Here is a 21,519-nt window from a genome sequence, read left to right as displayed (position 1 = left end):
CTGCCTCAGTTTCAAGGCCTCCTTGCTGCTGGTGCATCTATCTCAGGGCTGCACAACTTCATCTCTCCTGCAGATGTTGGACTACAGCTCCCATCAAACCCAGTCACAGTGGCCAAGAGTCAGGGATGATGGGAGTTTTAGTCCAACATCTGCAGGAGAGCTGAAGTTGTGCAGCCCATATCTATCTGCTCAGCTTAACCTCTGGCATTTTCCTGACCTTGGGCTCTTGGTCATCCCTAACTCCAGACAGTCTGTTCTGCTTGATATCTGGTGTGTTCTTGACCTTTGGGTCCTAGTTTTTCCATGGCTCCTGAGTGTCTTGACTTCTGGCATGTAATTGACCTCCGGCTCTTTGAACCTGGACTGATTGTCTGGCGCTTTGGTTCCAGCTTTTAGCCTTGCATCACCTAGTGGCTGCTGTCCATGGCCACTGTCCATGGCCTCATATAAATGGCATAATCTAGGAAGCAGCCTTCTGTCGTTCCATCTTTAGGGATCTATAGGATATCTGACTATCCAGAACATAGCCCTGCTGGATCAGGCCCAAGGCCTATCTAGTCCAGCATCCTGTTTCACACAGTGGCCCACCAGATGGCTCTCAGAAAGCCACAGGCAAGAGGTGAGGGCATGCCTTCTCCTTCTGTTGCTCCCTTGCAACTGGAATTCAGAGGCAACTTGCCTCTGAGACTGGGGGTGGCTTATAACCACCAGCTAGTAGTCAATGATAGACCTTTACTCCATGAATTTGTCTAAGCTGGGGTTGCCAGATTTGGCTTTTTAAAAGCCAAATTCTGGGTTACGGCCCCTATTTCATATGAGTATACCCCTCAGGTTCTAGAAACAGCATGGTAGAAAATTCCATAGATTAATTACTCGCTGTGTTAAAAAGTACTTCTTTTTGTCGTTCCTAAATTCCTCAGCCTTCAGTTTCAGAGGATGACTCCTAGAGCTTGCCACTAGAAGATTACCTCTTCTGAATGCAAACTGGAAACCTCCAAATCTTGAAATCATGAATGCCTGCAGCTTCAAGTACAAAGGAAAATTCTAGGAGAAGGCCGTAACAGATTTACTTAATGAATACATTCCAAATGCAGAGCAAGGCGTGCAAGGCTCTGAAATGCTGAGAGTTTTGCGACAAAATAAAGCGGCACTGAAACTGACAGATTATCCCAGACAAGTGGTGCATCACGTATCAAGTATGGAGAGGGGAAGGAAGGAAAAGCAGGCAGGTGCTAGGGCAGCAGGGTGTGTAATGACTGCTTTGGGTGATGTTGCAGCAGACTAAACTGTACAGAGGGATCTCTGTCAGCAATTAAGGCTGAGTACTGGAACTGTCAAATTTGCACACTGCAGATCCGGGTGGGGTAATGAATGAAGTCTCTCTCTCTCTCTCCTCCTCTCCCAATGCTTTCAATTCAAAACTAATTGGAGAAAAATAGATTAATCATGCAGATGTCCAAATTCCCATCCATGTCCAGCTCCCACAGATACATCTAAGGTTCAAGGCCTTGCAGCAGCCTTCAGGTAATGCATGAAGTCCACAAGGCCACCTCTAGTAAGTAACATGATGAGAAGTGGAAGGCAAGGATTCATGTCGGGACAGGAGGAAGGATGTGTGCGCTCATGACATGTGCATGTTCTTATCATGTGTGCAAGGGCTGATAGATGGGTTATCATCTGAACTGCCGCAGTCTTGGAACTGGGAGTTGCCTTATACTGAGTCAGACCATTGGTCCATCTGACTCAGTATTGTCCACACTAACTAGCAGAGGTTCTCCAAGATTTCAGGCAGGAGTCTCTCCAGCACTACTTGGTAACCTACCACTGAGCTATGGCCCATCCTCTTAGGGCAATATCTTATAGTGCACACATGTAATCTCCCATCCAAATGCAAATCAAGGTGGACCCTGCTTAGCAATGGGGACAATCATGTTCACTACCCCAGGGCCTGCAGTGCTCTTTGGACTGGATTTCAGAGACAAAATCTGGTCCTCAGCACTGGGTGGGCTAAGGACCCCTCTTAAACCCCTCTTTTCTAGCTTTTCCTCAATACAAAGTTATGTTAAGAAAACCAAAGGAATGAGGATCTCATTTAGCTGAGTGGCCTGGGAGATATCCAGACCATTCAGCGTACCAGTGCACAGATAAATGGACATACGCTGCAGGACACATTGATAGGCGACTTCCTCACCAGTTTTAATACAAAGACAAATGAATGCTTAGCATGGTGCATACTGATGGCTGAAGTTAGGCAGACTTTACAGAAATGTTGGGAAGGGGGGGTGCAGGAGATCTGCCATGGCAAATGTCTAGGGGCAGAGCATAAATAATCATGAATTCTGATAACAAAGCATTATGGATAACCCACACAGGAAGCTGCTTTATACTGAATCAGACCATTGGTCCATCTAGCTCAGTATTGTCTACACAAACTGGCAGCGGCTCTCCAAGGTGTCAGGCAACAGTCTTTCTAGCCCTACCTGGAGGTGCCAGGGAGTGAACCTAGGACCTTTTGCATGCAGGTGCTCTTCCAATGAGCTATGGCCCCATCCCCTAAAGGGAATAGCTTACAGCACTCACATGTAGTCAACCATCCAAATGCAATCTAAGACAGACCAAGGCGCAAATCATGCTCGCTGCCACAAGACCAAGCCCTGACAATGGTGGCTCTATATTATATAGTTATATCATGGCCTTCAGAGGTGGAACATGAGCTGTAAAGTATCGTGCTAAACGCTAGTTAGGAAAAACTATGGTTTTCAACTCCACTTCCAACCATAGTTTGGAGAACTGAGAATGGTGTCTGAATCAAGTCTTTCTGTTAAGAAAGATGTCTGAACTGAGCCGCTGTGGACTGAATGAAAATGTCAAAAACGTCACCATTAACATGGCTGCGGATGTGATTGTCCAGAAAAGAGTCATGATGCATCTAGTCCTGCTGATATGGCAAGTGTACAAGCGTTTCTTCAAGGCACAATTTAATCAGTTCTTATGATCGCTACTTGCAAGGGGAATGCTGAAATTTCTTGTTTGCCTAGCTTCTGTCCACTTTGACAGAGTGACTGAATGCACCCAGAAAAATGAACACAAACAGAGGCTCTAGCCAGAATGAAGAATATTCATTGCGACAATGAGGCATAGCTATTAGGAGGGCAGCACAAAAGAAAACCCAGCAAAGCAAATATGCAATGCCTTTGTATGACTTGAACACAAATGTTTTGCAACAGAAAAAGAGAAAACAGTCTTGGAACACATACAACCACATTGCTCATTGAAACTTGCAACTATGGAGGTTTTGATATAGCTACCCTTTATTATCCCCCCCACCATGCAGGAACAGTTTTATGTATAGAAAAAAGAAATATTAAGATTCATTGAAAAAGATATTTCCAACCCTATCCAGAAACAATGTCTTAATTTCATTGGCTTACATGTTGCACAGAGTTATGTCTCCATGATGCTGTTCCCTGGGGCTGCTGAGGACTTCTAAGCAGCCGCAATGCTGCTCTGAATGAGCGGTTGTGCAAACTGCACTACCACAATTGTCCCCATTCACACATGGGAATCTGCAGTAGCCCCAGGATGCAGCATTATGGAGTTCTAAGACTGAGCAGAATGTAAGCCCTTAAACATATTTGGGCTGTACAAATCTGAATGAGATTTAGATGGACAATGTGAAGAACATATAAAATCTTCTGAAATGCACCTGAAAGTACATCAGCTAAAGCATTACCTTATACTAAAGGGAGGAGAATGTCTATCTGCACCCTGACTCCAAAGCATCAGTGCTGCAATTCCAGACCTGACCCTAAAGCAGGCGTGAAAACAAATTCTCTGAAGATAGCGGCCGACTTGACAGACAGCTCTTAAGATAGTGGCCGACTTGACAGGCAGCCCTCTATCGACTCTCAGGACTGTCCAACTTAAAAGGCAGCCTGGACAGGGTAGCAATCAAGCTGTTGAAGAATGACTTTAAACCGCTTCAGGGCAGCAGTGAGGTGCTCCTTCCATTGTGGAAGGAGTACTCCACTGCTTTCCAGAAGCAGTTTAAAGTTGTTCTGCAGCAGCCTGATTGCTACACTGTCCAGGCTGCTTTTTAAGTTGTGTGGAAGGCCCAGCGGGTCCCTCCCTACAGTCAACAGAGAGCAGGCCGTCATGTTGGCCACTGGGTTACAGACTTTAACATAACTTATTTTACATCATCTGTTATTTTGCTTCTTATGCCTAGAAAAATGAGCTTATAAGAAGTCCTAAGAGTAGCAGCAAAGCATGTGTGAAAGCCACACACCTGTAACGATCACTCGCTGTGAAAATGGACAATGAATTGATTTCAAACACCAGTTCGGCAAACGTATGAATGACAGGAAGGTAAAGTTAACAAAAATGGCCAGAGTATCTGTTTTCATTCTGAAGAGGCACATAAATGCTTGAATGAGGAAAACTAAAAAAGTAACCAACAGAGACTGAAGTACTGCACTGACACCCAGCATATATGTACCCCTTCTCCAAAGCAATGGTCTTCAAAGTGAGGGGCAGCCTTCCCTAAGAATACAGTTGACAGTATCCATGTATATCTTGAATGTAATGCAGGCAGCTCTATGCCTCAACTACCTGTGCTGTTTCTGGGGATCCCCAGAGCAGAAACAGAAGAAAAGGAGGGAGGAAACACCTTATGCATTTTGAGTCATACCATACCATACCACATCACGCCACGCCACGCCACGCCACGCCACGCCACACCACACCACACCACACCATACCATACCATAGAAACAAATAAAGTCATTGTGATCAAGTTTATGTATCCAAGAATTGTCTCTGAGGAAGAGTATTTTTGGCTCATAATGCATATGGCAATACTGAATAAGCCCACTGAAAATGTATTAACAAAAAGGAATAAATCACTGAAATTCACCAGCACCTTTGGAAGTTCCTCCCTCCTTTTTTCTATTTTCGATTTGTCGGTGCGGCATCATTTTTCTCTCCCCTCCCTCTTTGTTCTTGATCACCAGAACAGCCTTTTCTCCCATTTGTCATAGGACTTTCTCAGGCTAGCTAACTCTGGAACCTCGAGGTACCCTGTGACTTAATCCAAACCTTTGATTTGATTCATGTCCCCTTTGCCCCTTTTCTTCCTTTCCTTTGGAGGCTCATTTTGACAGACCATGACAGGCAACTAAAGCAACTGCTGTATTAGGCAACATACTGGACTACATGATCTTATATACTAGCTCAGGAAAACATCTTTAAAGTCTTATATTCCAGCTAAAGGTCTGTATGAAAAAATCCAAGAATGTTAGTAGATATTTAGCAGTTCTAAAAATCCACTTCACAAATATCTTCAGCAATATACACCTGCTTCATGATTATTGCTTCCCCCCCCCATTTAATCATATACTAATTAATTTTACGTTTTGATTTTTTTATACAAACTCCCAAATAATGGGACATGAGACAAGCAATAAAATGGCAGACATAATCTGATCGTTTTTCTCCCAGTAAAAACAAGATGGATGTGTTGTAGTCTTCATACCCTCCCACAAACATTACCTTTGTGAAAACACGTCTCTGTAGGGGCTCCCGTGCTGAAGGGCAATTCCATATCCGCGATCTGCGATAGTGTTTCCAACAGTGTAGAAGGAACAATCTGGGTCATTGAGAGCAACATATTCCAAAACGGCTGCATCCCATACAAAGGCATAGTTTCCATATTTGACCTGGGGGAAGAAAGGGAGATAAGAGCTTAGATTTCACAAAACACAAATTTTGCCCAAGTCGGTTGCCCCCTTTAGTTTTGGAGAGCCAGTCCCATTCTAAGTGGTTATTAAAGCTGAAGAGAAAACTTCTCATGTTTGGACTTTCCTCTGAATTTTTAATTGCTAAGGGGTACGGACAGACCATTAGAATATTGCAGCAACACTTCTTGGATGTTGAAATGCAGGGGGAGAGAAGTAAACTTCCCATCCATATTAAGGACTGGTGGGTTACACCTCTTCAATCCTCAGCAAGTTATCTTTATAATGTGACATGCCCAACACATTGGAGAGCTTTTACCTTGGTTTGTTTCAGTGTTTTCCTATCAGCATGGTTGGAGGGCAGATATCAAAAGATACCTTATCCTTTGCGCAGGGGTGCCTCTGATTCAGGGGATGTAGAAAATGTAGCACTTACTTTACTTCACTGCACTTTTTACAGCACTCCACTATTTGCTGATATTTTGGCAGTGCTGGGATTTTGATAGGGTTTAAGAACTGTTATCGGGCGGGGGCATGAAAGTTCTCCAGAACTTAGGAAGGAGAACTGCTCTTGTGGTAGCAAGCATGAATTACCCTCTGCTAAGCAGGTTTGCATGTGAGTGGGCGACTGCATATGAGCAATGTAAGATATTCTCCTTAGGGAATAGGGCTGCTCTGGGAAGAGCATCTGCATGTTTGCACTAAGAAGGTTCCAAGTTCCCTCCCTGGCACCTCCAAGGTAGGGCTGGTAGAAACTCCTGCCTGTAACCTTGGAGAAGTGGCTGCCAGTCTGTGTAGACAATGCTGAGCTAGATGGACCAATGGTTTGACTAGGTGTAAGGCAGCTTCCTATGTTGCTTGCCAATGGAATGCGGGCCTACCTAAAGCAGGATGACAGGTTTATTTGTCTTTAAACCATTCTCATGACTTGGCCACGTAGGGGCCCATTGTACATGTGCGGTGGCCTCCAAAATGGCTGCAGTGATGGGGGAAAGGCCTGGAAAGGACCAAAGAACACTTGAACCAAGCAATTTTTGGCATGAGGTAGGTCGGCCAGGGACGGGGAACCTCTGTGGACACCCCTGGCCTCAGAGAAACCCCCTGGAGGGGTTAGGTACTTAATAATTTTTTTAAAATGCTCTCAACCCCACCGGATGGCTGGGTGTGTGTGTTTTGGTCCAGGGTTGGACTGAACAGGGGGTAGTTGGGGTCAACCCTGAACTATCGAACCGGTTTGCACATCCTACCCATCAGATCCATATATGGTATCTAAAGTGTGGTGGATGGGGATATGTGAGAGGGCATTCTCAGTTGCAGCAATCAGGCTGTGGAATTCAGCATCCCTGAAGATATGCCTGGCCCCCTGCCTGATGATATTCTGCCACCTGCTAAAGATGGTTTTATTTCAGCAGGCATTTAACCCACCAAAAATTTGATTTTTCTCTGACTGCCTCTTTAGATTTTTAATTATTTGCTGCTCCTGCCTGTTTAAATTTGCTTTTGATTTGGGTTTTTTGGGGGGATTTTTTGTATTTTTTTCAGAGAAATAATTATTACCTTGAATGGTTAGATGAATTTTTTAAACAGAAAAGCAGGACAGAAATCCTGTTTGTTTGTTTATGAATGAATACATGATGCTGCTACTGATGGGGCAGAGAAATACAGATCATAATCACATCAGGATATGGGATACGCTGAGCTAGGCATTTGTGTGTGACAGTGGAGAACTTGACATAGTTATATAGGGAGCTGCCTCATGCCGAGTCAGACCATTGTTCCATCTAGCTCAGTATTGTCTAAACAGATGGGCAGCACCTTCTCCAAAGTTGCAAGCAGGAGTCTCTCTCAACCCTTCTTGGAGATGTCAGGGAGGGAGCTTGAAAGCTTCCGCATTTAAGCACGTAGGTGTTCTTCTCAGAGCGGCCTCATCCCCTATGGGAAATATCTTACAGTGCTCACACAGGTAGTCTCCCATTCAATTGCAAACCAGGGCAGAACCTGCTTAGCAAAAAGGGGACCATTTGTGCTTGTTACCACAAGACCAGCTCTTGTGTTCACGTTCAGCTGTTTTCAACAGCAGCTCTGAGTTCTTTTATGGTTCTGCCTTCAGGTGCAAACTGAAGCTCCCAGAGAAACGTGGGAGAATGAGAAAATTAAGTTATTACAGCCAACACTGGACCCTCTTCTTTCATCATCCCTGAACCTGCCACTTCCCAGTTGCGTACATATAAGTTCTGCTCTTCCAGTAAGTGATTCCATCAGCCAGTCAAACATTGAAACCACCAACTTGATTCTCTACGCACAGCCTGTTCTTTGGCTGCCTGGAGAAGCCATGCTGCTCTCCCTCTCTCACTCTCTCCCACTCTCCTTGGTCTCACACAGCACTTTTCATTTAATACTCCAACCAATTACACTGTCTCCAAAGGAAAGCTGAGGCAAACTCATTAAACGTACAGAGTCAACAAGGAATAAATATGTAACAAAGTATAAAATAAACAATACAAAACAGGCTGCCTGGGGCCAGGCAAACCAAAAGGGAATTAAAAACCAAACAGAATATTAAATTACTCTCTATCATTATATCACTTAGATTACTGCTTGACGATATAGATAATATTTGTAAGATCTGTTTACATGCAGAAGTTAGCGAAGCACACTAGGCCAACTCATTTGTGAGATGCAGTGCACAGGAGGCACTTTCGTTTGGGATGCATTATTTTTCTCTCTCCTCTAAGCATAATCCATCTTTTCTGAAGTAAACAAAGCAAGCCTGGAGAGAGAGAGAGAAATCCTCAAGGTTATTTGGAGCTAAAGCATTTTTGATACTAGGCGGATACAAGGTTGTAGACTTGCTAAGTTTCATATGCCAGAAGTGTACTCTGGATCAGCTTATCCAGGGCATGGAGCTGTATCTCTGTGGCAGAGCATCTGCTTTGCATGAAGAAAGTCCAGGCTCAATCCCTGCCGGTCAGTGTAGCTCAGTGTCCAGTTGAGCTAGATGGACCAATTAGGGATGGGCCCCATACTGGTTTGCCCAATTCGGTTTGAATCTGAACTGATTCTAACTGGACTGGACATGTTCAGTTTTGTCCCCTCAAACAGGGGGCCTGGCTTGCTTTGAATTAGAACCAGTTTGGGCCCGGTTCGAGAGTGGTGGTTGGCATAAAATATCGGCAAAAAAAAGAGATTGACTTGCTGCCGTCAAGGGCTGCGGTGGCCTTGGGGGGTGCTGTAGCAGCAGGTGTGTTTGTGTGTGTGTGTGTGTGTGGTTCCCCCACACCCACTGGCCTCCCCCCAAGTCCTCCCGGGTTGGTTTAGCCCATTTTGGAGCCATTTCAGGCCACTGAGTGTGCACAGCGGCCATTTTTTGGGCCACTGTGTATATGCACATGGTCAATTTACATGAAATCAAGCTGGTTCACACATCCCTAGGACCAATGGTCTGAAAGCAGCTTCCCATGTTCCTATCCACTCTGCTATTATAGACTGCAGAAATAGACACTTCTACCTGAGACAAAGGACGCAAGTGCAATCGCTGCTCTGTCCCTATCTGTTGCATCCCAATAGCTGCTGGCTTCAAGGGGTGATATAGCAATAGTGATTCAGAACAGGAGGCATGAGCGGGCAGTGTCTGGTTCAAATGCCAGTTATTTAAACAGCCTTAGGCAAGCTTTGGTCTTTCTGTCTCAGTTTCCCCACCTGTAGTATGGCGATCATACTGCTGAGTCCAGATGTAAGTATACCTGACAAGAATGTTGTGAGTTTTAATGCAATAATGGCATGAGGTGCTTTGGTACAACCACGGCTATTTATACATGGCAGTCGTTTTAATAATAATAGTGTGTGCAAATCCATAACAGTAAAAACATGGAGGCCAGCAGTGGGTAGGGACAATTTTGGCAGCAATGTTGCAGTGTTAGTGCTCTGGTGGTAAGTGCAGTTTTAGACTTTGTCTGAGAAATGAATGTAGTTTCCTCTGCAAACACTTCCCTCCTTTGACTTGGAATATACAGTATATCATTCAAAGAGAGAAAAGAAAAGTAAGATGAAAGGCTGATTCCCATGTTCCTCCCCTCCTCCAATGGTAATCCGAATCACAGGGTCAGGGAAGTCCCTTCTGGCCTATAGAATGGGATTTGTATGATCACTGAGAGGGCAACATGCAGCCCACACTCCTTCAGATCATGGGTTCAGCACAGAGGCGTAACTATAGGGGGGCAGGGGGGGGCACGTGCCCTGGGCGCCATCTTTTCTGGTCACGTGGGGGGCGCCGCCATGACAAATTTAAAAAAAATAATTTTTTGTTAATACAAATGTTTCCTGCTCAGTGCAGCAGCGCTGCAGCTGTCAAGGGAGCGCGTCGGCGCCCCCTCCCCCACGAGCGGTCCCTTCCGTGCCGCCCGTGCGCCCCCCCCCCCCACATTGCTTTGCTGGCGCCTGGCGGCCAGTCAGTGGCCTGGCTTGGCGGCGGTGGCAGGCGCTTGTGAGGAAAAACCTAAGTATAATGTAGTTTGTTGGGGGGCGCGGGGGGGGGCATTTCAGTGCTTGCCCCGAGAGCCGTTTTCCCTAGTTACGCCTCTGGTTCAGCAGAGCCACTAGCTGCTGGAGGAAGAGGAGGAGAAGAAAAAGCCATCAAGGCCAAAAAAAAAAGGGGGGGGGGAGACATATTTTATTGTTTTAATTACTTGCTATTTTTTACTGATTTTATGTAAGCTTCACTGGGAGCCTTGTCAGCAAACACATAATCAGTTGTGAACATGAGTTAATTTGTCCCATGCATGTTTGGCTGTGGATGTGACTTGTCAGAGAGTGCCTGATATATGCTAATATTGGGAGTTGTGCAGGTGGAGGTACTACCCATTGGCTCAGCTGCTCTGATGTCAAAGAGGGCACCCTTGGAATTCTAATTCCATGAGCAACTTTTGATCAGTTATTCTGCAGATATATTGCCGAGAGACCTTGTGATTGCCATCTGGAACAGCAAATTGAGCACTTTTGTAGACTTTTGATGGAGGCTTATAGAACTTGATAAGTGGGCCTCAGTAAAATGGGTTGGAGTAGATGAACTATGCACTCCCTTCCAGCCCTGGTACTCAGCAAATGTGTATGAAAAGAAAACCTGCTTGAGATACAATTCCATCTTCCTAAGATCACTCACTGCTCATGACAGATTTGTATTCCTGAATTCTACATTTCCACATCATTATATTGCCATTTCATGTGAAGATAATGGCATTTCAGGATGGCAGCAAATTGGAATGCGGGGCACACTCCACCCCACGGCACACAGGAGCAGCAAAGCGAGATTGGTAGGGAAGAAGCATATTGTCATTCAGCAGGAAACACAGCTTTCCAGTCAATCAGGGCAGAAAGCATTAGCACTACAAACTATATCCTTCGTCTCTCCATCACACTTTCCTAGCATTAATGCATCTACTACTCCTAGAGAGAGGTTGCAGGAAGGAGAAAAAAAAGTTGGCGCATTTGATGAGAATCCCTCGATATTACAAACAGAACCAGATAATACACAGGCTCACGGGGCCATTTACAATCCTACATTAAACTGGAAATAAATGAAGATGGAAGATTGATTACCTGGCCAGAAACATGACTCCTTGTTGCTGTTGTTGCTTGTCTCAGACACACTGGTATGAGTTGCCATAATAATGGGATTTACTTTGCATTATACACATCGGGGGACATTTCTAAGTATGCACTAGCGATGCAAAATATCATGCCCATGTCAGTGGGCATGCTAGTCATATTACATAACTCTCATCTCTTATAAGAAACACAAATACAGAGTACACAGCAAAGCTCATCTTCACCTGCAGCAGTGGAGCTACTGCAGGAACAAACTGGGAGGTAATTCTCAGACACAGACATAGGACATAGGCAGCTGCCAGATACCGAGTCAGACCATTGATCCATCTAGCTCAGTACTGTCTACACTGACTGGCAGAAACCTCTGCAAGGTTGCAGGCAGGAGTCTCTCTTAGCCCTGTCTTGGAGATGCCAGGGAGGGAACTTGGAACCTTCTGCATGCAAGAATGCAGGTGCTCTTCTCCATCCCCTAAGGGGAATATCTTACAGTGCTCACATGTGGTCTCCCATTCAAATGCAACCAGGGTGGACTCTGCTTAGCAAAGGGGACATTGCATGCTTGCTACCACAAGACCAGATAAACTCTTTGGTCGCAGTTGTTTTATTCACAACTAACTCTACGGGGCTAGCACAAACCTACCCCGGCAGAGCTGCTCATGAGACCCGCTGGGATTGGTCCTGATCCTGATCTTGGTGCTCCTTGGTTAGATAGCCTGGATTCCACCCCCCCCAGGCTAAAAGTGAGGTGCACACATGCACCCTCCTCTCTCACTGCCTGGTCGTTTGGACAGCCAGGTTGGCAGCAGCTTCTTTCGGACTGCCAGCAGCCATTTAAATGATAGAGACCAGAGGAAGGAACAACCTGGCCCTGCAGTGTTTCCACAATGCACTGCACTGCTCGCGTGGTGCATTGTGGGATTCCTGGAGACCAGGCTTCATTCCTCCAGTCTCCAGCTCGCCACACTGGTCAGTGCATCAATGCCTGTGTGGATGGGCGAGTGGTGTGGCAGCAGGAAAACAGGAGGTTGTGTGGGGGAAGGTAGGTGCAATCATACCTTCCCCCCCTGCCCTCCACAGCCCCAAGGCAGTCAGGGGTGTAACTATAATAGGGCAAGGGGAGACAGTTGTCTGGGGGCCCACTGCCTTGGGGGGGTGGCAGAGGCAAGTCACATGACTGGCGCGCACATGCCCCGGGCTTCTTACAGTTGTATTCATCCTCTGAAACTACCAGAACAGCATGTCTTTCTCTAGTACCATGAAATGACTTGCATCGTCGACAATTTACAAAACCTTTAAACAAAATTTAGGATGATGTTCTATTGTGGCACATTATATATATATATATATATATATATATATATATATATATATATATATATATTCAGCCTCATTTAAGATTTCTTTACTTCATGAGCTGAGCTTCAGTGAGCGGGGGGCATTTTACAATCTTGTCTCTGGGCCCACTCCAACCTTGCTATGTCCCTGAAGGCAGTGGTCATCTGAAAGACCTCTAGGTGTGCTTAACTGCCCACTCTCCCAGTTTGAGAGATCCTTTTGCAGCTTCTCGCAAGCTCTTTTGGATTTCATCATCCTGAAGCGTTTAATCGAATTCTTCATCATCATCATCATCATCTGCAAATTTGGCCACCTTGCTGTTTGCCCCAACTTCTGTATCATTTATGAATAAATTAAAAAGAACTGGTTCCAGTACAGATCCCTGGGGTACCCCACTTCTTACTTGCCTCCATTATGAAAATGGTTTATTTATTTCTACCCTATCTTTCCTGTCCTTCAACCAATTACAAATCCACACATGAACCTGTCCCCTTATCCCATAACTGCTAGGTTTGCTCAAGAGTCTTTGATGAGGAACTTTATCAAAAGCTTTTGAAAGTCCAAATATACTATATCAGCTGGATCACCTTTATCCACATGCCTGTAGACACAGGAGGTCAGATATTAGAAGCCAAGGTGGATTAATATTTGTGTGAATGACATTCCAAGCCAATTCACAGGATTTATTTAGTAGCTTCCTTCAGCAAATGCTCCCTGCTGTTCTATCCCCATGAATTGCTTAAACTGCATGTGGATAAAGGGAGTCAGAACATTTAGACTTCAAAAAGGCCTTTTCTCCTACAGGTGAAACTCGGAAAATTAGAATATCGTGCAAAAGTCCATTAATTTCAGTAATGCAAATTAAAAGGTGAAACTGATATATGAGACAGATGCATTACATGCAAAGCGAGATAAGTCAAGCCTTAATTTGTTATAATTGTGATGATCATGGCGTACAGCTCATGAAAACCCCAAATCCACAATCTCAGAAAATTAGAATATTACATGGAACCAAGAAGACAAGGATTGAAGAATAGAACAATATCGGACCTCTGAAAAGTATAAGCATGCATATGTATTCAGTACTTAGTTTGGGCCCCCTTTGCGGCGTAGCATGGATGCTATCAGCCTGTGGCACTGATGACGTATTTTGGAAGACCAGGATGCTTCATTAGCGGCCTTCAGCTCTTCTACATTGTTTGGTCTCATGTCTCTCATCCTTCTCTTGGCAATGCCCCATAGATTCTCTATGGGGTCAGGTCAGGCGAGTTTGCTGGCCAATCAAGCACAGTATACTGTATACTTTTCAGAGGTCCGATATTGTTCTTTTCTTCAATCCTTGTCTTCTTGGTTCCATTAATATTCTAATTTTCTGAGATTGTGGATTTGGGGTTTTCATGAGCTGTACGCCATGATCATCACAATTATAACAAATTAAGGCTTGACTTATCTCGCTTTGCATGTAATGCATCTGTCTCATATATCAGTTTCACCTTTTAATTTGCATTACTGAAATTAATGGACTTTTGCACGATATTCTAATTTTCCGAGTTTCACCTGTATAATTTGGGCTGATTGTAGGAACAGTCTATTCTGCACAGTCTGAACAAGTCTGATCAGAAACCCTGTTCAGACTGTCAAAAATAAAGAGTTGCTCTACACATGTACAGCATGCAGAGCATGCCCAGAATTCCCGCCCCTGGCACATCATCGGCATGACACTCACCCTCATGTGCTCTTCACAGTTATGGTGTTCAACTGAAGAGGCAAACACCAAAACATGATCCTGGGAGTGGGACTTCTGGATGCATTCTGCATACTGTACCTGTGTACCGCTATCAGGGCTATGGTTGATGTGGGGATTCCCTGAAGCAATGGTGCTAGATTCTACAAAGAGGTAGGGGTGCACAAGAAATCCACATCTACCCCACAAAACCATTCCCCCCCGCCCTATTAAACTTGAATGAAGGTGTCATAAATGTTTCGGTCACAGTTGTTTTATTCATAAAGTTATTTTAGTAAAAAAAATTTTTTTTCAAAAGTTGTGTGTGTGTGAGAGTGAGAGCGAGAGAGTGAGCGAGCGCTCCTACAAATGAATGTTGTATCTCATTAGGAGGGATGGACAGCTAGTGTCTCAATTACCCTGGAAAGAATAGTGCTCTCTAGCAGGTTTTGCACTGTGTGAAGAAATTTCTCCAGAATGTCAGTTCTCTCCAAATATCAGGGTTTGCTCCCAAGGATAAACTGAAATGATTTCCAAATTCTGAGGGTTCTTCCTAAGGAGACATTTCAGAAGATTCTCAGATAGTTTCTTCACACACCCCAGACTTCCTGTGAAGTAGGTCTAATTAGGCATCAAAATATACCTCTGGCCCTTGGATCAATGCCTGGAGAATAATGGTTCTGTGAAAATAGAAGTTGGTTATCCTTGTTGAAGGGAGGCATCAAACGTCTGGTTTAAGAACTGGAATGCAAGTGGAGGAAATCTCAGGGCAAGTCTGAGCGAACACAGGTTAGAGCTCTTTATCAAGCCTATTCTGTGGCAGTGATGGAACAAAAGAAATGTTTTTTTCATTCACCACTCCATCCTCTCAATTTCATCCAGCAGGGCTTTTGCAGGTGGTGCGGGGCCTCTTGAAATCTGGTCTTGGGCAAGATGTGTTAGAACCCTCGCCAGTATGCTGTGACACACCTGCATAGCACTTTGAAGGTAGAGTCGCTCGCATTCACCAGGAGTTGTGCAGGAAGAGTTTCAATTATTGGTGCCTGAGGATGTGGACAAGGTGTTCAGTTGAGTTCAGCTGACCACGTGCATACTTGACCCTTGCCCTTCCTGGCTTATTAAATCTAGTAGGGAGGGTATTTTTATTTGGGTCCATCAGGTTCTAAATGTCTCATTGGGAGAGGGAGTAGTACCAGCTCAGTTGAAGGAAGCTATTATTCAAACACTCCTAAAGAAACCTAGTCTGGACCCAGAGGATACAAACAACTATAGACCTGTGGACAATATTCACTTCCTGGGCAAGGTGCTTGAGTGTGTCATGGCTGACCAGCTCCAGAAACTCTTGGAGGAAATGGATTATCTAGATCCATTTCAATCAGGATTCAGGCCTGGCTTTGGCACAGAAACTGCTTTGGTTGCTCTGTGGGATAACCTGTGTAGAGAGAGAGACAGGGAGAGTGCAACTTCTGTTGATTCTCTTGGACCTCTCAGTGCAAATTTGATACCATTGATCATGGTATCCTTTTGGATAGGCTGGCCGCGTTGGGTGCAGGAGGCACTGCTTGGAGGTGTTCTGCTTCTACCTCTAGGCCTGTTTCCTGAAGGTGGTGCTGGGGGATTACTGCTCAACCCCTTGGCAGTTGTACTCTGGGGTTCTTCAGGGTTCTATTCTTTCCCCTATGTTGTTTAATATCTATGTGATACCACTGGTATATAAATATTAGTTGTATTAATATTTGTATAAATATTCATCATATTCATCGTATTTGTATTCACTGGGAGAGTTCATCCAGAGATTTGGCCTGAGGTGTCATTAGTATGCAGATGACACTCAGTTGTATCTCTCTTTATCATCAGATGCAGGTGAGGTGGTGATTGTCCTGAATTAGTGCCTGGATGCAGTAATGGACTGGATGAAGGTGCACAAGTGGAGACTCAATTCAACCTGAGAGTGAAGCTTCATTTCTTCCCCACCAGACAAGACAGGGGTACTGTTGGTCACTGGTTCCTCTGCCCAGGTGAATGATGTTCAGCCTGTTCTAGATGGGGTTGCATTCCCCCTGAAGGACTAGGTTCACACTCCGGGGGTGCTCATCAATCTAGCACTGTCATCAGAGGCTCAAGTGGCCTCTGTGGCTTGGAGCGCCTTTTATCAGCTCCAGCTGATATACCAACTGCGAGATAGCTTGGCCACAGTTACTCATGCTCTGGTAACCTCTTGCTTAAATTATTACAATGCATTGTATGTGGGGCATGAAAATGGTCCAGAAACTGCAGTTGGTACAAAATATGGCTGCAAGATGATAAACTGGGACTCAGCACTTTGATCATATTACACCAGTGCTTCATCAGCTGCATTGGCTCATTTCCAATCTGTTTCTGGGCCCAATTCAAAGTGCTGGTTTTAACCTTTAAAGCCTTAAATGGCTTGGGACTGGGTTACCTGAGAGAGTGCCTTGCTTCATATGTCCCAACTTGGAACTTAAGATCTTTTTTGGAGGGCCTGCTCTGAGTTCCCCTGCCAAATGAGGTGAGGTGGGTGGCTGGAGGAAGAAGGCCTTTTCATTGGTTGCACCCCAATTATGGAATAGCCTCCCCAGTGAGGTTTGCCTGACACCATCATTTTCTTCTTTTACATGCTAGGTGAAGACCTTCCTGTACACCCAGGCTTTTAAAAATTTGTTTTTAAAACTGATTTTAAAACCAGTTTTTAAAATTGTTTGGTATTTTGTGTGGTGATTTGTGTATTTTATGTGTTTTTATTGGATGTTTTAATATTGTGTTGTGAGCCACCCAGAGAAAAATTTGTAGTTTATTATTAATTATTATTGTTATATTGTTATTATTATTATTATCATCATCAACATCATCATCATCAGCAGCAGCAGCAGCAGCAGCGAAGAACTGAATAGGGAAATCTGCAGCATGTTCACACCCTGAATGATTATACAATTTGGTCTAAGTCATTCAATGAGAACATTCTATTAAATCCAAAACTATGAAATCTTATCTTATCCACACCAGGACTTCAGCAGAGGGACAAATCAGAGGATATGTGTGGGCAGATTCAATTTCAGTTTTAGGTATAAACATATAGAATTTAAGGTCTAGTATTACACCTGCAATTTCATCAGATTAGGTATTGTTTTCACTTGTGAGAATGACAGATTCAGAGGCTTATTCAGTATATGTGCAGTTAATGGTTTTGGAAATATCACAATATATTGTGGGAAATATATTGTGGGATTCTCGGAGGCTGGGACAAGAAGTCCCAGCGTCAGATCAATCCGCCTTAATCCACGCTGCATGGAGCAGGGCTCATCGTATGGGAGTGCAGAGTACATTCCCACCAGGCTCACCAGAATCATCCGGGGGGAAGGCAAGGTCTGGAAAGCCAAGTCCCCGTTCCCCCCCCCCCCCCCGCCACCCACTGCTCTGGTCGGCTGGCTGTGAGAACAACCTCCGAGACTTTCACCTGAGCCATAAGTAACTGAAAATAATGCCAGTTTCAGGGTGGAAAACATTGGAAAAAGGCACAGCTCTAGTAGGAACCCAGACTCTAATCTGACAATTTTATGAACCATATCTTCAGAGTTGTACCTTGCACTCCTCTCATTAGGATAACAGTAGTGGTCTATCAGCCATGATCTGTTTTAACAGAATGCCATTCAAATGTGGTTGACAGAAAACATTTGTGCCTCTGTGTTGAGATGCAGTATGACCACTTAGATTGTAGGGCATTTGAGATTAAACATGTAGTTCAGTCCTGTGTTTATGTGTCTACGTGTGTGTGCCACTTGAGTGCAATCAGGATCAGGGCTCCACCAAGTGGTGGTGGTTTGTTTGTTTGTTTAAAGGCTTTCGCCTTGCATTGTAGCCCCAGTCAATAGCTGCTATTAACTCCAGGAGGGAATCTAATTTTTACAGAAAAGTACAAAAGGAAAAAAATGGCTGAACAAGAACAACAGATAGAATTTAGCTCCGGAACAAATATAAGACTTCAAGCAGTTTTTAAAAATTATTATTATTATTGTTTCACTTTATTTGAACTTCTTCACAAGGAAACAGATTCACTTCCTTACTCATTGCTTTGTGTTCTGCACCCTCGTTTACTGCTGTTACAAAAACATGGTGCTTCAGGGATGCTGTTAGATTAGACAGGCAGATCACAGACATACATTTGGCAGACAGAAATATAGAATGACATACTCTTTACCTTGACTTGCAGCTTCAGGCCAGGCAGGCACATAAGTAAACACAGAGAAAGCTCTGCCTCCCCACACACAGTAGATTTACCCAGAGTTGCAGATTGCCTCTGATCAGGTCTTTATGTGTCAGTTTTACTTACCTTATTCTAGATGTCAACGGCTGTTAACTGTGGCATTCCTGCATGCTCTATCCCCTTCCTTCTCTAAGCACTTCAGAAATAATTCAGGGACAAAATATTGAAGAGTAGTTGCGAGAAATGGTTGTAGCAACAACAACAAAAGGGCCCTGTGATGTAAGAGGACCAGTGTGCTCTCTTACACTTCAGCTAGGGAAATCCAGGTTCAGATCCCCACTCACTGAATAATCTTGGGCCAGTCACTCTTCCTTAGCCTAACCTACTGGTTGTGAGGCTAAAATGGGATCACCCATATCCGCATACACTACCTGAGCTCAGTGGACCCAGGGTGTGACTCAGATAGGTGTAATAAGTTTTTACAGGCATCAGTACTATTATAATACTATTTCTATACAGCTTTTCAACACAAAGTTCACAAAGTTGAAAAGCAGTTTTCACATCAAAAGGGATGAGAAGACGGTTCCTTGTTCCAAAGGACCCCATAATCTAATTCAGGAGTTCCCAAAATGTGGTCTTCCAGATGTTGTGGAATTATAACTCCTATCACCCCCAGGAACAATTTATTGTGGTTGGGCATAATGTAGTTTAGCAACATCTGGAGGGCCACAGGTTGGGAACCCTTGATCTAAGAAAAAACACACAAAGTAGACACCAGCAAGGTAGGCACTGTGAGCAAGGGGTTGGACTTGAAGAGCTCCACGATCTTTTCCAACTCTAACATTTTATGTTTCTGTGAACAGAGAATTATCTGGTCTTCCATGTAAGCCATGGAAAGAGCTGCAGACCCTCACTTTAGTGATGTGCTGGTTTGCCCAGTTTGGTTTGAGTCTGAACCGGACTCGAACCGTACAGGGCATGTTTGGTTCTGGCATCCCCAGATGAGTGGCCCGGCTTGGTACGAAATTGAACTGGTTTGGGACTGGTTTGGGGTTGCTATTGATGTTAAATTTTGTTTTTTAAAGGGTGGATTTACCACTGCCAAGGGCTTCGGTGGCCTTGGAGGTGCTGCTATGGTGGGTGTCTCTGGTGGTTCCCCCCCACCAGCCTCCACCTGGTCTCCTATGGGCCAGTTCAGCCCATTTGGGGCCTGTTTTGGCCCTCTGTGAGAGTGTAGCAGCCATTTTTTAGGCCACCCCGAATGCGCGTGAGCCATTTGGGTTCAGTCCAGCTTGAGGCTGAGCCCTTGAACCAAGCTGGTTCAAGTTCGAGCAAGCTTGCACATCCCCACCTAATTTCTCATTAGCTATCATAGAATCCACACACAGAATACCTCTGAAACAACAGAACCCTGTACCCCATGGGTTAGAAACCCATGGGGGTGGTTGGCACCCTATGTGCACTACACTACCACTCGCTCTGGGCCACCCCAGCCCCCCCCAAGTGCACTTATGGGGCTGCTGACACCTCAATGCTTCTCTATGGGGAAAAACCTTAAAGACGTGTAAACTTTAACAATTCCCCAAAAATCAGCCCTCTGCCCAAATCCTTTGAAAAAATTCAGGTAGCTTCCTTGACCCTACCTGGCACTACCACCAACCCCACACTGCTCTAGGCCATCCCTTTGCCCCCCGCGTGAAGCTATCCATTTGCTGACACCTCAATGCTTCTCTATGGGGGAAAACCTTACAGACACGTAAACTTCAACAATTCCCCCCAAAATCAGTCCTCTGCCCCATCACTCTGAAATTGGAGTGGTAGCCTACACCCATTAGGCACTACCACCACACCCCACTCTTTTTGCCCAGATCCCACTCTATGCCCCCGAACTGCCCCAAAGACACTAAAACTTCAAAAATTCCCCCAAAATAAGCCCAATTCCCCTGAAATTTGGGTGGTAGCCTCCAACCATTGGGCACTACCACCCCACCCCACTATTTTGCCCCTGGGACCCATTTTTCCTTCCCAAATCGATTCTGATTCTGATTCTGATTTAATCCGAATCCGAACCGAATCAGGGGTGATTCGGGTGGCCCAGATTCGGGCACAGAACAGATCGGGCGTGATTCGGTTTGGGTCCCAAACCGAATAACCGAAAACCCAAATTGCACACCCCTAGGCTGGGCAACCAGCATTTCTGCAAGTTTCTACAATGTCCCCAGTGGGTAAATCTGCAGAAGTGCTGATTTTACAGCCGCCTCTTCTGGGAAGTCCTGACACTCCCTTTGAAGTCTGCAGTAGCCCCACAATGCACCACGATGCCTCTGTAATGCTGTGCATCATGTCAGTCCTTATTCATAAAAGCAAATGTACACCATACCATAGTTTTAATATTGTATGCTATAGTTCTAATGTTGTTGTAAGGTTTTTAATTCTTGTAATGTTTTAACTTTTTGCTGTCATTTATTTTAACCAATGTTTTAATTTCTCTGTTGTCATTATTTATTTTAACTAATATTTTAACTTTTCTGTTACTTTTTTACATTTATATCCTGCTCTTCTACCAAGGATCCCAGAGAGGTGTACATCTTATGTTTGTTTATCCTCACAACAACCCTGTGAGGTAGGTTAGGCTGAGAGAGAAGTGACTGGCCCAGAGTCACCCAGTGAGCTTCATGGCCAAATGGGGATTTGAACGCGGGTCTTCCCAGTCCTAGTCCAGCCACTACAAGGTGTTTAAACTAAGAAACTAAGAAATGAAAGGAAGTCAGTGAACTTGAGTAAAGTCGGTGGTAGAGCCCAAGCTTGCATGCAGAAGATACCACATCCAATCCCTGGCAGCTCCAACTAGAGCTGGCAAAGATGCTTGGCTGACACTGTGGAGAGCCACTGCCACTGAT

The 21,519-nt window shown here is 44.7% G+C and overlaps 1 protein-coding gene across 8 annotated transcripts in view; it reads right to left on the bottom strand.

Annotated features, from left to right (window-relative positions):
• GRID2 (glutamate ionotropic receptor delta type subunit 2) overlaps positions 1-21,519 on the bottom strand; it is a 1,329,997-nt gene that overhangs the window by 136,120 nt on the left and 1,172,358 nt on the right. For all 8 annotated transcript variants that reach the window (XM_053253719.1, XM_053253720.1, XM_053253717.1 and 5 more), the window contains one exon: positions 5,551-5,717. In XM_053253719.1, the coding sequence (XP_053109694.1) occupies positions 5,551-5,717 (167 nt within the window). The remainder of the gene's footprint in view (positions 1-5,550; positions 5,718-21,519) is intronic.

This window comes from Hemicordylus capensis, chromosome 5 (genome assembly GCF_027244095.1).
Source record: "Hemicordylus capensis ecotype Gifberg chromosome 5, rHemCap1.1.pri, whole genome shotgun sequence".
In the NCBI taxonomy this organism is placed as follows: domain Eukaryota; kingdom Metazoa; phylum Chordata; class Lepidosauria; order Squamata; family Cordylidae; genus Hemicordylus; species Hemicordylus capensis.
The sequence above is the reverse complement of the archived record's forward strand: the minus strand, read 5'-3'. Positions and strand labels throughout refer to the sequence as shown.